Below are 13,557 nucleotides of genomic sequence, written 5' to 3'. Positions count from 1 at the left end.
ACGATACTCTGCAAAAGATGAAACTATAGAGACAGTAAAAAGATCAGTTTTGCAGTGGTTTGAGAGGAGGGGTTGTGAGTAGTTGGAGCACAGAGTGTTTTTAGGGCAGTGAAACTATTCTGTATGATCCTATAATGGTGGAGACAGGTCATTAAACATTTGTCAAAACCCATAGAATGTATACCATGCGGGAACCCAAAAGTCAACTATGAACTTTTAGTGATAATGATGTGTCAGTGTAGCTTCATTTATTGTAACAAATGTACCCCTCTGGGAGTGGGGGGTGTTAATAATGGGGGAGGATATGTATGTGTAGGATTGGGGGTATATGGTAATACTCTGTACTTTCAATCAACTTTGATTTTATTTTACGTTTATTTATTTTGAGAGAGAGAGAGAAAGAGCATGATCGGGGAGGGGCAGAGAGAGAGAAGAGGACACAGGATCTAGAATGGGCTCAGCAGAGAGCCTGATGTGGGGCTCGAACTCACAAATGGTAAGATCATGACCTGAGCCGAAGTCAGAGGCTTAAGTGACTGAGCCACCCAGGTGCCCCTCAGCTTTGCTTTTAACTTTAAACTTTTCTAACATATGAAGTCTATTTTTAAAATTTTATTCACTATTGGAGAGTCTGCTGAAGAGATGAAATGATGTAGGCTAACACATAATAAAGGTATGACTTTCCTAGTAAAATATTTATGTTTCCAGGCTTAGATCATTAGGCTGTAATCAGATCATTGAGATAATTGTGTCAGGCTTGTTTATACCTCTATCCCCAATGTCTGTCATTCTGACAGAGTACCTAGAACATGGTAGATGCCCAATAAGTATTGATAAAATGAATGAATAAATGAAGTGTCCCCTGTTCCATGGAATATTCCCTAATTAACATAACAAGATTAACTTATTTCATTTGCATGTGTTTCTCAGGTGCATTTCTTGTTCCTCTTTTTATTTAATGTTTTATTATATATTTGCATGCAGTTGTCCCATATTACTCTCCATACATTTAAATACACATGTATACACACACATATACACACATGCACACACACACAAACTAGGTTCAAGTTCATTGAAGACAAAGACAGCTTCATTTGTATCTTTCGTCTGTAAACACCCAGCTTGGGCGAACATTCAGACGTGCTTGTTGAATTGAGTTTACTTTGCTGTGATTGGTTTAAAATTTCTTATTTATTTGTATTTACATAACAAATACAAAAGTATTAACTATTAAATTAATAGGAGATAAGTGTACATTAATCTAATTAATACTAACTACATCTGGCAAGAAACCCTATTCTGTATCTTGCTGGTACAAGATTCTGAAAAAGTGTTTAATATGCTATTTGTGATATCAAGGCCATTGTTTAGCGTTCTGTGCTCAGAAGCTGATTTGATTTCCCTACAGAAATTTTCCTAAACCCTGCAGCATGCTTGTGTGGTGGAAACCGTACCAGGCCAATGGGAATCTGGAGCCTAGGTTCCACTTAGGTTCCTGAGTCTAGTGAATTATGTAGCCATCGGTAATTCATTTCACTGTCACAACGTGAGGTATCTGTTCTTAAACAAATAAAGAAGAAATGAACTAGATAATATGTAAGAGCTTCTAGCTCCAATATTCTTTGCCATTTAAAGCTCTTAGATAATCCGACTGGATGCCTAAATTACAGGTCAGTTTTCTGTTCATGCAGTTTTCTGGCCACAAGATGGCGAAATTTTGTTGTTTTCTTTATTCTCTAACAGCAAAAAAGAAATTTTACCCTTTTGCAGTTTTGAAAGTTGAAAACACCCAATTCCTTAAAAAGTCTGATAAATGTAACACGGACTTTACATTCTAACTTTTAAAAGGGTCTTAAATGCTTTGGATTTTCACAATAAAGATTTCCTCTTTTGTGTAGGAATACTGATTTAGACTATTTCTATACAAATGCAAATATCCCGTGATGAGATCAAAGCGTCTGTAAGTATTTTCATTTGTTTTTCTTTTCCCTTACATAGTCAAAGACAGTGCTGTTGGAATTCAGAATTGATAAAGACTTTACATGCGACTGGGTTGAGTTTTCAAAATACGCTGTCACTCTGGTATTTTTAGCCTTTGTCCTTGACACTGTCCAAGTTTCACAAACTTCTTTGACGCTAAGTTTTTCTTTGAGGAAGCAGTGGCAGATCAAAATACATTTACTTCATGCACCAAATTGGGAATTAGAGACAAGATTTGCATTTCAGAAATGTGATGTAATTTTCATTAACATAGAGGGTCTATCTGCTTTAAGAAGATTCGTGGTCTTCCCAACTTACCCTGGTCAGAAGCTCATTCATTTCCATCACGAGTGTGTTCAGATTGCCCTCTGCCAATTGAATGAGCCTCTCTGGGGCTCGCTGAGGTGAGAGCAAATGCTGAAAAACATTTCCATAAACATTTTAGTAAATGGTTTTGCAGTGATCATGGGGTTGAACATTTAACAGAACAGTTTCCCTTTATATCCGAGGTATTTAGCCTTCTCACCTTCAAAGAAAAGATAAAGAAACCATTTCAATTGGGCACATATCTACAAAGTGCTATGCAGAAGAATATCCTGGCAAGTAATACAAATTGCAGTCATGTATTGAGATATTACTCTGTGCTAGGCTTTTTTGTTTTTGTTTTTTTTCACGTAATTCCTACAACAGTTGTATGAGGTAAATGTTATTTTGTCTTGTGTCTGAGCAAACCATGGCTCCAAGAAAGTTAAAACTTACACAAGACCACATGGCCAGTAAGGGGGACAGTCAAGATGAACCATGCATGATTGTTTCAGGCTCCCACTTCAACCAAACAGAGATACTGTTTACAAGAAAGAAAGAGAACGGGAGCCTTTGACAGAGGGACCTGGCCGGGCACTAACTAACTGGTCTGGCCTCAATGTTGGAGGAGCTGGTCTGCCACTCATAGCAATGCTGTTTTCTTCTCCTGTTGAACGTAATCAATCTCACAGAACACTAACATTAGACAGGGTCACTCTCTGACAGTGATGAATGAAAGAAAACACGAGAACCTTCCCTAATCGTGTCTACACACAGACAAATCCATGGTCTCTGTGCAGACCACAAAAATACCAAAAATTCATTTGCTGTCAAATCTGAGTGACCACTGCCTCTTAAGAAAACATAGCGTTAGCCTCCCTTGTTCTTCTCTCCTTCTAGATAAGATTCATTAGAAGAATCAATGACCCCCAATTCCTAACCCAGCCCAAATCCCTGCTTCTTGAAACCTGCCCCCGAACACCGAGCACAAACCCAAATACTCTAAGTCATTTCTACTACCCTCTTATTGAGACATGCCCCAATTCCCCAAGGTGTTCGGTGTCCCTAGTTGCAATGAGTCAATAAAGGCTCTGTTCTCTGTGGTCTCTGGCTGCAACCAGAGCAGTGACACAGGAAAGGGACTGAACAAAGAGGTAAAATATTACCATCTAAAAATACCGAAGTAGGATACCAAGCATCTGGGTATTAAATAAATTGTAGAAGAAGAACAAAAACACAGAATCAAGAAAGGCTGGGCTTTAAGGAAAATCAAGCTTGTGTTGACCAGCACTCAGTCAGCCCTCGGGAAGTACTGTGTCGCCTGGCTTAGGTGACAGCCACAGATTGGAACCTCTTCCCATAGGGCCTTTACTCCTCTATCTGGTGCTTATGTATTATTTTAAAAATTGCTTATGTCCTACATTTTTTCCTTATGTCTATGTACCTACGATAAAGTTTAATTTATAAATTAGGCACAGTAAGAAATTTACAACAATAATAAAATAGAACAGTTATAAAGACATACTGTAATTAAAGATATGTGAATGTAGTCTCTCTCTCTCTCTCTCTTTCTCAAAATATCTTGCTGGACTGTACTCACCCTTCTTGTGATGATGTGAGATGATAAAATGCCTACATAATGAGATGAAGTGAGGTGAATGACACAGGCACTGTCATGGAGCATTAGGCTACTTACTGACCTGGTGAGAAGTCAGAAGGAGTCTCATCTGCTTGTGAACCATGGTTGACTGTGGGTAACTGAAACCATGGATAAGGGGGAATAAGGAAAATAAATGACCGGCATCTTCCTTATAAAACTCTTTACATTCCTGAATGCCAGGCCTACAAGGTAAACTCAGATTCCGCTGACTAGCTTTCAAGGTTGTCCTTCATATCACCCTGCTCCACTCCAGTTTCTAGCTTTATGTTTTACTAGCATGCTGCCTTCTGATATCGAACAGACAGGCCTTGTGAATTCCCAGCTCCGCCTCTGCTCACCTGGTCTTTTAGCCTCCATGACAAGAGCATGTATGAGCCCAGGGCCAGGAGGGCCACATCACTGGCAGGCTGGGCCCTTCCAGGGAAGTCATTTTCTCTCTCTGAGCTTTACAAAGGTGGTTTCATCCTCACCAGCCTTAAAATTACAGTGGCCTCTATTCAAATCCTGGCTCTGCGTTTAGTAGCTATGTGATCTTGTGTCTCTAACTTTTCTGTGCTTTAGTTTCCCTACCTGAAAACAAACAAACAAACAAACAAACCAAAACCAAAACATAAAAGATACCGTATTTCTTTCCTACTTCTTGGAGTTTCTGTAAGATTTATGTGTGATAATTCACGTAAGACTTTAGTCACTTAATTGCTTAGCACAGAGATAATCATCAGTAAGTGTTAGTTAGTCTCACTGTCATCACTATTGGTTTCTTCTTCTGGAAAAGAGGAATAATAATGCTTACCTTAAAGGCCATGATCCAGATTATAGAATATATTCCCCTAGAAGAATATCTGCCAGTGCCTAGTGAATAAATCTTAGGTTTTTCCTCCAGTCCTTGCCAATATTTCTCTGCCTATTAAAACTGTGTCTATCCTTCAAGTTCCAACACAAATGATGCTCTCATTAATAATGCATTCCCTGGTTATTCTGAATATTACCCATTTCTCCAATCTTTGTAATCTATTGTAAATCAAATTTTTATAAAGCACATGGTGATTGTGCTGGTTGTTTAATTATTGTTTTAAGTACATAGACTGTAAGCTTCCTGAGGGTAGTGACCACAGGATAGGAGTCATGAAACCCCCAGGGGACCAGGAACAATACTGAAATCATCCAGAATTTCTCAAAAACAAAACAAAACAAAACGAAACAAAACAAAAAACACCTGACCATTGACTGATAGTATATAAAGTAGTTACTTTTCATTTTGTCATTAGATGAAACCCTAATTTCCTTAACGTTTCCTCCTATCCCACCAACTACCACAAGGTTCCACAAGGTTTTAGCTTAGTGTTACTCAAATTAGTTCTTGTTGAAGTATTTTCAAAGGTCTGCTAGCTCTCCAGTTCCAAATTTTAATCTTGTGCTTTCACTTTGACAGGAAACTTAAATGTTAATGTAAGCATTTCTGGAACTCAGGCTGGGCACCTGAGAGACGGATAGGACCACATGAACTCAAAACCTATCTTTGCATGCATGTTTGATCATATGGCAGATCGAGCGCATAAATCACTGAACTTGTCAAGTGATGCCAAATGTCATTTTAGGGCCCCTTGCAAGGGGCTCTGTAGTTCATATTGTGGAATAGTACAAGCTACATGCAACATACTGATCAAAGAACCTGTGTGGAAGTAGTCAGGATTCTTGTTGCAATTTGCTTTCAGCAAAAATCATCTGCTATTTTATATTAATGTTTTTAATTTTAATTTTACTGTTTTTTTTTAGGCTTTTGTAAGGATTAATGTGTTTTGATTTTATAGAGCTCTGAGTATAGGGAATTCATACCTGATTTTATGTTTGTACATATTTAAATAACATAATAAAGCTGATTTAGGCCAAGCACTAGGGGTACGTAAGCCTCTTTCCCTTTATAGCAATCTGTATATTACAGTGCTCAAATCTGAAAAGTACTGCCTTAGAAAGTCTCTGAATTTCCTCACTGGCTGCTTTCCTTGATTTGTGGCGATGGGAAGAAAAATTTCTCAATGATGGCCCCTTGGGAAGCTTCTGTCATATTTTGCCTGGCTCTTGCTGTCACTGCTCCAACCTACCTTTAGTTCTTGAGTCCTATTTTCAAGGCCATACAGCATCGTATATGGGGCAGGCAGCGGGCCAGTGAGGTTGACGCTCATGGCCATCTGCTCCAGGCGAGCCAAGTCACCGAGAAGAAGGCCCGTGCATTCATCTCCACAAACTGTGAGAGGGAAACAACACAGAATATTTACTTCTGTTAAGTATCCCAGGCAGATGTTCAGAGATTTCAGCTATGAAATATTTTATGGCCCAAGTATAATTCTGCTAGAGATGCTGCTGCTCATCTTAGATAATTAACGCTTTCAGATGGATGACAGTTGAAAAAAAAAAAAAAAAAACAACGAAAAGAACAACAGAAGAGCAGACATGCCTGTTGCCCAGAAAGCTGAAATATGGACAGCGACATAAGCTGAGGAACCAAAGAGGAGGAGCAAACGGATTTTGAGGGAAACAAGCATATTGCAGAAGTACGAGAGGTAAGGCGTGCAACACAACATTATAAATGTTCCAGAATTTCCGCATAAGCAATCTAGAGGACATCTGGAACTAGGGAATAAAACATGCTCCAGTGTCTAAAAATGCATGTGGAGTATCTGTAGCAACTGGGTCTCTACACACTTTGAGTACCGGGTACACCGCATATCCCCAAACTGTACAACGTTTCAGCTTGACAGCTACTGAAAAGAATTATTTTAAAGAAAAAAGAAAAGGGAGAGAACTTTGCTTTTTATAATTTGTGGCCTTTTGCTCGTGATAATGTATTGATTTATTTACTTACTTACCTACGTACTTGCCAACTTCTCCTCTTTAGTCTTTCAGCCCATGAGCACCCATCATTCCACGCGCTCTCACAAATTCCTGCTTTGCTAATTAACCCCATCCAGTCTTGTGGCTAAATTATTGAGAAGGGCCAGGAAAATGTTATTCCTTAAGCAGCCCAAAGTGTTAATGTTCTATGTATAATATTTCCAGCAGTTAGAAAGAGGACTATTCAAATTTGGTGTAGTCGATGGGGGGCTGGTGGTAGAGTCATTAGAGAGAGAAAAAAAAAGGATTGCCTTTTCATTATTAGATTTGTTTCATAAGCAGTAGGATTTCTACAATGAAAAGACATGAATTCTTTTGTAGGATTTTAAATATATCCGTAGTCAGTTCGAACTTCTCAGTTCAATTTTTTTTTTTTCTCTACCCTTTGCATCAGAGCAGTGAGATGCAGCTTCTCCATGCCAAGGAGCATGTCCTACCGTGTTGATGATACGCATTTATGGATATGGTTATAATATCCAGCATATATGCAACAGACGAGGTATCAAAACTATGCATATTAGAAGAGAGGTAAATACATAACGTGGAAGATACCAAGCCTGGAGCAGGTTTGGACCATGCCCCAAATTGGCAAGAATTCAATTAGGTCTCTTCACAGCACTCCCCTGAGCTGCCTAATGGAGAGAAAACTATTAACTGAAGCTTGTAACTAAAGAGAAGTAGTACAGAGGGTGATTTTTTGATAGGACAGCAGTTAGAGGTGAGTTACAATATCCCCTCACAGGGATTAAACTGCCCCAGCAGGGCTTTTAATAAATCAGCTCCTTACAGGTGATACCTGCAACTGTACAGCTGCACCTGCAGGAGCTCCTCCAGCGGAGTGAACAACGAGCCTTTGGACGCAGGAGCCGAAGTGGGGACTAGAGCTGTGTTCTCTTCCTCTTCTGCTAACCAGAATGAAAGGGAACTTGCTCTGCATGGAAACTCAGTGTAAAGAACACAGCATCGCACCTTCCCGCTCCCAGTTCAATGCGAGTCCTGGAGAAGCTTTAACACTCTTGTCTACAGGAAACACTCACAGAAAACACAACCTGCAACATAATTAGATGCCGAACTGGCTATGCCTAAACATCAAGACACAGTCTGGTTCTCAAATGTTAGTGGGTCTCAAAATCATCTGAAGAATGTTCTGGCTTCTGATTCTCTGACCGAGAATGTGCTTTCCTAACAAGCTCTCAGGTAAATACTGATACTTCTGGTCTAGTGGTAACCAGACTGGCAGCAGTGACGTCACCTGGGAGTTTATTGGACATGCACAATCTTGGGCCACTCTAGATCCAGTGGATCAGAATCTGCATTTTAGAAAGATTCCCATGTGATCTATACATGTTAGTGTTTGAAAAGCAGTGCTGCTGGCTGGTTGGTCTCCATTTTGGCTGCACATTAGAGCCATATGGGGATTTATAAAATGCAGATATCCACGTTCTTCCCACCTCCAACGTCAGAGCATCTGATTTCTTAGGTCTGGGGTAAGGCCTAGGAATCAGGATTTTTAAGAGATTACAGATGATCCTATCATGCAGCCAGGGTTAGAACCACTGTTTGAGATGATAAGCTTCAGGGATGCTTAGTCTAAAGAAGCAAGATATCATTTTGCGTGTTGTCTCCTCTGCCTAGGACACTTCTCCCTCCATCTTCCCCTATGTGGCTCCTGGATGTTCAGGTCAAGTGCTCAAGGGTTACTTCCTCAGACGGGAAGGCCATGGTGACTCTGAAATTACCGTCTCCCCCAATCACCCTGGCATTCCCTTTGTCTTGGTATCTTACTAATTTTGTGTATGACTATCTTATTACTTTATGGCTTCTTCCACACCAGAGAAGGGACCTCAATCACCTTTGGTCACAGTGTTTAGGAATGGTGCCTTGCACATAGCAGACATAGTGAAATATATTTGCTTACTACTATCTTTGTAAAGAAGAGCAAAAAGTATTTTGGAGAAGATCAAAGTGTTAGAAGAGGAGAGGGAAATGGAGGGAAGGAGGGAGAGAGGAAGAAACAGAGTGGTCAAACAGGAATTGTCGAAATGGAAGAAAATGATAATGAGATGGGAATGAGAGAGCCACACAGATAGGTGAGGAACAGGAGAACACAATAAAAACAATGGTAAAAGAAAACTGTCTTGTGATTAGAGAGGCAGAGACCACGAATGTCGGGAGATGGCTGTTACTATGCCCGCATAAAATAATTCAGGTTCTTTTTCTTTTGAGGTAATTCAATTTTGACCCAGGGAAGAGTTATTGGGCTGGAGGAAGGGCAAGAAAAAAAGATACAAAATCTTATCAAGAAAGGAACAACACAGACGGGTTACAGACCAGATAAAGGCAATGCTCGATTCTGGAGTGGATTAAAAATGGTCACCACTTCTTTCCTGTTCTCCCAGTATGAGGTAGGGTCTATTTCTCTCCCCTTGAATCTGGGTTGAATTTATGACACACTCTGACCCACAGAGGGTGTCAGAGGAATACCGTGGGACTCTTGAGCCACAGCTTCAAGGGGTTCAGCATTTTCTGCTTTTACATTCTTGGAACCCCGCAGCCTTATGAATAATCCCAGATGAGCCTTCTTGAGGAAGAGAGGCAGCTGTGAGCAAGAGAAAGGCAGGCCCCACCATTCCAGCTGTGGCCCCATTGTGTGAATAAGGCCCCCCTGGCATGACAACAAAAGAACTGTCCACTGGAGCTCAGCCCAAATTGCCAATCTACAGAAACCCGAGGATATATACAGTTGTTGTTTTAAGCTATTGGATTTTGGAGTGGCAGCGATACACAACTGGTACTCTGCCCCAAGTTTTGTCAAGTGTGATTTAGAGTTCAAATTCAGATCAGGGACATACGAGTTGAAATTCACAGGCTAAAAACAAATATTAGTAAAGATGATTAATTTCATTAAAAGTTAGGAAGGTAACAGAGGTTCCTTTCCCATTGAGGCCAAGTTCTTCATTGTAAGAAAGTTCCATGCAACTTCTAGTGAAGATGGATTTTGGGCAGATGTTCCCAGGATGTAAGCAAGCAATATGCTCTTTTTCACTTTCACGATCTTGAAAGATACTTCACAAGAGGATGTCTCGCCATGCTTTTTAGGGCAGTGTGTTCTTCAGGAATCCTTTGCTAACCCTTTCTCTAATGTATTTATAATTGATAACCTACCTATTTCCCAGAAGAAATTGAGTCAATTCACTGATAATAGTGTGGCTAGAGGCTCCTCACTGATGGCTCCAGAAATTTCCAGGGAAGAGTTTTCTCAGTGTTTACTTCATACAAGAATAAATCAAGCACTGGAATGCAGAACTAGATCTGATTTACTGTAATACACTACGGAGTAAATTGGTGAGCTAGAATGCCAAGAGGCATGATAAATACTGATTTTTCTCTCATTTATTCTACCCCCTGCCCATCTGTTTTGGTTCCTCATCTTCAGTTGTTGAAATGAAAATGTATTTAATTGCTCTTCCAAGGATTCATACATTCCATTTTATGTCTCTGTGTCCAAAGGTCTATTATTATCTCATGTGTTATGGTCTCTGCATTTGCTTTTTGGGGAACAAAGTATGAGCACATTTCCATAAGTGAGAGGGAAGTTTTATAGTATGCTCCAAGTAATATAGTAACATCTGTCCAAATGGGTCAGAAAGACTTATGGATATGACAGCCATGGGGATTTTTTCAAAGCTTCTATATAAGTCTAGTTCATGCAGTTATAAGATAAACACATACGGAAATGTGCCTTTTACATAATGGTTGGCTATTTTATTTTGACACAAAATATTTTACTTATACCACAAGTTACTTTTATTTGCCCTCAAAAAGTCTGAAATGTCTGGCAACAAACACTAAAAGTGGGATGCAAATTAAAACCATATTTAATTCACTATGAGAGCGAAGCTTTGAAGAGTGTATAGAGACATGGAATACTCACGTTATGTAAACAATTGTTCTTTGATAAGGGTGCAGTAACAACTCAGTGTAAATTAAACACCTATCTTATAATCAGGACCCCAAAAGAACCTCTTCAAACCATTCTATTCAGTAAGAGATAAGGTTATAATGTGAGATCCTGCCTAAACTGCATGGAAGCAAAAGCAAATATTTCAAGACTATGATTATATTTTGCATGACTAAATGTTTCTGAGGCTTTGCCTATAAAAGTGTCAGGATAAATTTGTGTCTAATATTAACAAATGCGGTACTAAATTCAGATCGTTATAGCTGGGCACATGTAAGGGACAAATCATACAGCTGATATTACAGATCGTTCTGCTAGCAATTAGTACAAAATACTGCATTTCTACCAGAGTCCCCCATGCATAATAACTACTGGCTTACTGTCACAAAAAATTCACACACTACATCCACACCAAAGAAGCTAAAGCTGAAATGAGTGCATGGAGTATTTTTGAAAAGGCCAAACCCATTAACCAATTTTAGGTAAAGAGACATAAATTGCCTGCTCTGATAAAATAGGGATAAATGAATAAATAAATATACATTGCTAACAAAAGATACAGTTTGAGTACTTATACTCATGGTTTAATTTAACTCTTTTACATCAAGGCCCTTGATAGTTCCTAGGATATGGGTTTTATATTTCTCTCTTTTCCCTTTCCCCTTCAAGAGGAAACTTTTAGAATGGCATATACCTAGAACTTATTATTATGTGGAAATAATATCTTCTAAAATTTGGTTTTAAACTGATTGAGAAGGGGTTGTTTTGCCTGTTATTTCTTTGAATAAAGGAAGAGGTTCTGTAGGCTTTAGATGAGGCTGATGAATTTGTTCATGTACCAAGTTATTTTATATATTGTATATTATTTATATATTTGATATATTATATAAATTTTTACGTATTAATTTTAACTTAATTTTTAATACTTATATATATGTTCAAAAAATTCTATACAGAAGTGCATATATATGTGTGTACATATATAAATGTGTGTATATGTATTTATATATATTTATATGTATATGTATGTGTATGTGTATGTATATATATACACATATGTATATATACATGTATATATACATATATACATATATACATATGTATATATGCACACATATATGTATATATACATGTATATGTGTATATACATGTATATATACATGTATATATACGTATATATACATATGTATATATACATGTATATATACATATATATGTGTGCATATATATACATGTATATATATATGTATATGTATATATAAATAGAACACAAGTTCAAAATGGCTCAAGAATGGCGTATATTTTCCAAAAAAAGAGGAAACTTTTTTGCAAGCTCTATAATAATATGGGATAGTAACTTTTATTTATATAATATTCAGTACATAGCAGGCAATATGTTCTTTCTTGCCACCGTTATCTCATTTAATGTTCACAGCAATTCTGTGAAATAAATACTATTAATATTCTCATTTAAAGGATGAGAAAAGTAGTCATAATCATCACATTTATGAGTCTATAAATATTGCCATTTGAAAACTTAAAGGAGAAAATATAAGGTGGTCATAAAGGGCATTTTCAGTGACTTGAAGAGCCTAGAATTAGAGATAATTATAGACAACCAGAAATCAGCCAACCTAAATATTTCATCAGAAACTGACAAACTGCACAAAACATCATGTTTTTGAAAAAAAAATGGTCAAATAATAACCAGGATGACAATATGCTTAGAATTTATTGAGCACCTCTTGTGAGTAGGTTCTTCACATATATGCATGTAGTATTTTGTTTCCATTTTACAGATGATGAAATGAGGTTTAGAAAAGATCTAGAAATGATGTCACACAACTTGTACGTGGCCAGCCAGGATTCAAACGTTCTAGAGCCATACCACGACAGCATATACTTCCTGGCATCAGGAGATGGTCTGTTACAGGGACACCACAGAAAAGACAATCTGACTATCTTACTTATAAGACTTCCTCTAACTTGAAGATCATATGATTCTATTGTTCTTCGAGGTCATTGAACTGCTTGGATCTAGAACAGTGAAAACTGTAACCAAATGGAGTTTATTCTTAAAATAAAGCCTGACAGAAAATTAAGACTGATCCTGGATATGAAAGTTCAACAGCAAAACTCCTCCCATTAATAGCACAGCTTTCTCAATGTGATCTGCAAACCACTGAGACTGAGCACCAGTAACTGGGAAAACTACCTAGAATCAGAGTGATAGTTGCTGTTCTACAATCTCATAATCCCAGACCTATGCTAAGAAGGTTGACAAAAGTCTCAAAGCATCTTTTACTAACAAAACAGGTGCCGATAAAGTACAAACAGGATGAACAGAAGTTGCTTTTATAGATTCCATGATTTCTTGATTTGAACAACCTACGGCAGCTTAGAGATGTAGAAAACTACAGTATACATACTGGCTTTTGAGTCCCACTAGGGATTAAGTGGGAGCAGAAAGAGGATGGCATTTAAAGGGCTAGGATGGAGGGTGATCACATGTCCCACAAGCAAAGCCATAACTCATTAAACAGCATCAGGAGGTCAACGGATGTTTTCTCAACATCTTTTATTAGGGAATGTCTCATTTTCTTTACAGTGATCCACCCCATTTCACTATCTTCTTCCTACTCTCATTTACAGGGAGCAATAATTGCCATTAGCAATCATCTCTGATTACAGGAGTGCAGCCGTGTTGTAGTGACAATACACGGGCCTCTGCATTATTGTGATAAGATCCTTACTGACA

At 38.3% G+C, this 13,557-nt stretch overlaps 1 protein-coding gene across 8 annotated transcripts in view; it reads right to left on the bottom strand.

Annotated features, from left to right (window-relative positions):
• LAMA2 (laminin subunit alpha 2) overlaps positions 1–13,557 on the bottom strand; it is a 623,859-nt gene that overhangs the window by 152,354 nt on the left and 457,948 nt on the right. For all 8 annotated transcript variants that reach the window (XM_045058020.1, XM_045058023.1, XM_045058022.1 and 5 more), the window contains 2 exons: positions 6,049–6,191; positions 2,302–2,400 (listed from right to left, as the gene is read on the bottom strand). In XM_045058020.1, coding sequence (XP_044913955.1) covers positions 2,302–2,400; positions 6,049–6,191 — 242 coding nt within the window. The remainder of the gene's footprint in view (positions 1–2,301; positions 2,401–6,048; positions 6,192–13,557) is intronic.

This window comes from Felis catus, chromosome B2 (genome assembly GCF_018350175.1).
Source record: "Felis catus isolate Fca126 chromosome B2, F.catus_Fca126_mat1.0, whole genome shotgun sequence".
Taxonomy (NCBI): domain Eukaryota; kingdom Metazoa; phylum Chordata; class Mammalia; order Carnivora; family Felidae; genus Felis; species Felis catus.
The sequence above is the reverse complement of the archived record's forward strand: the minus strand, read 5'-3'. Positions and strand labels throughout refer to the sequence as shown.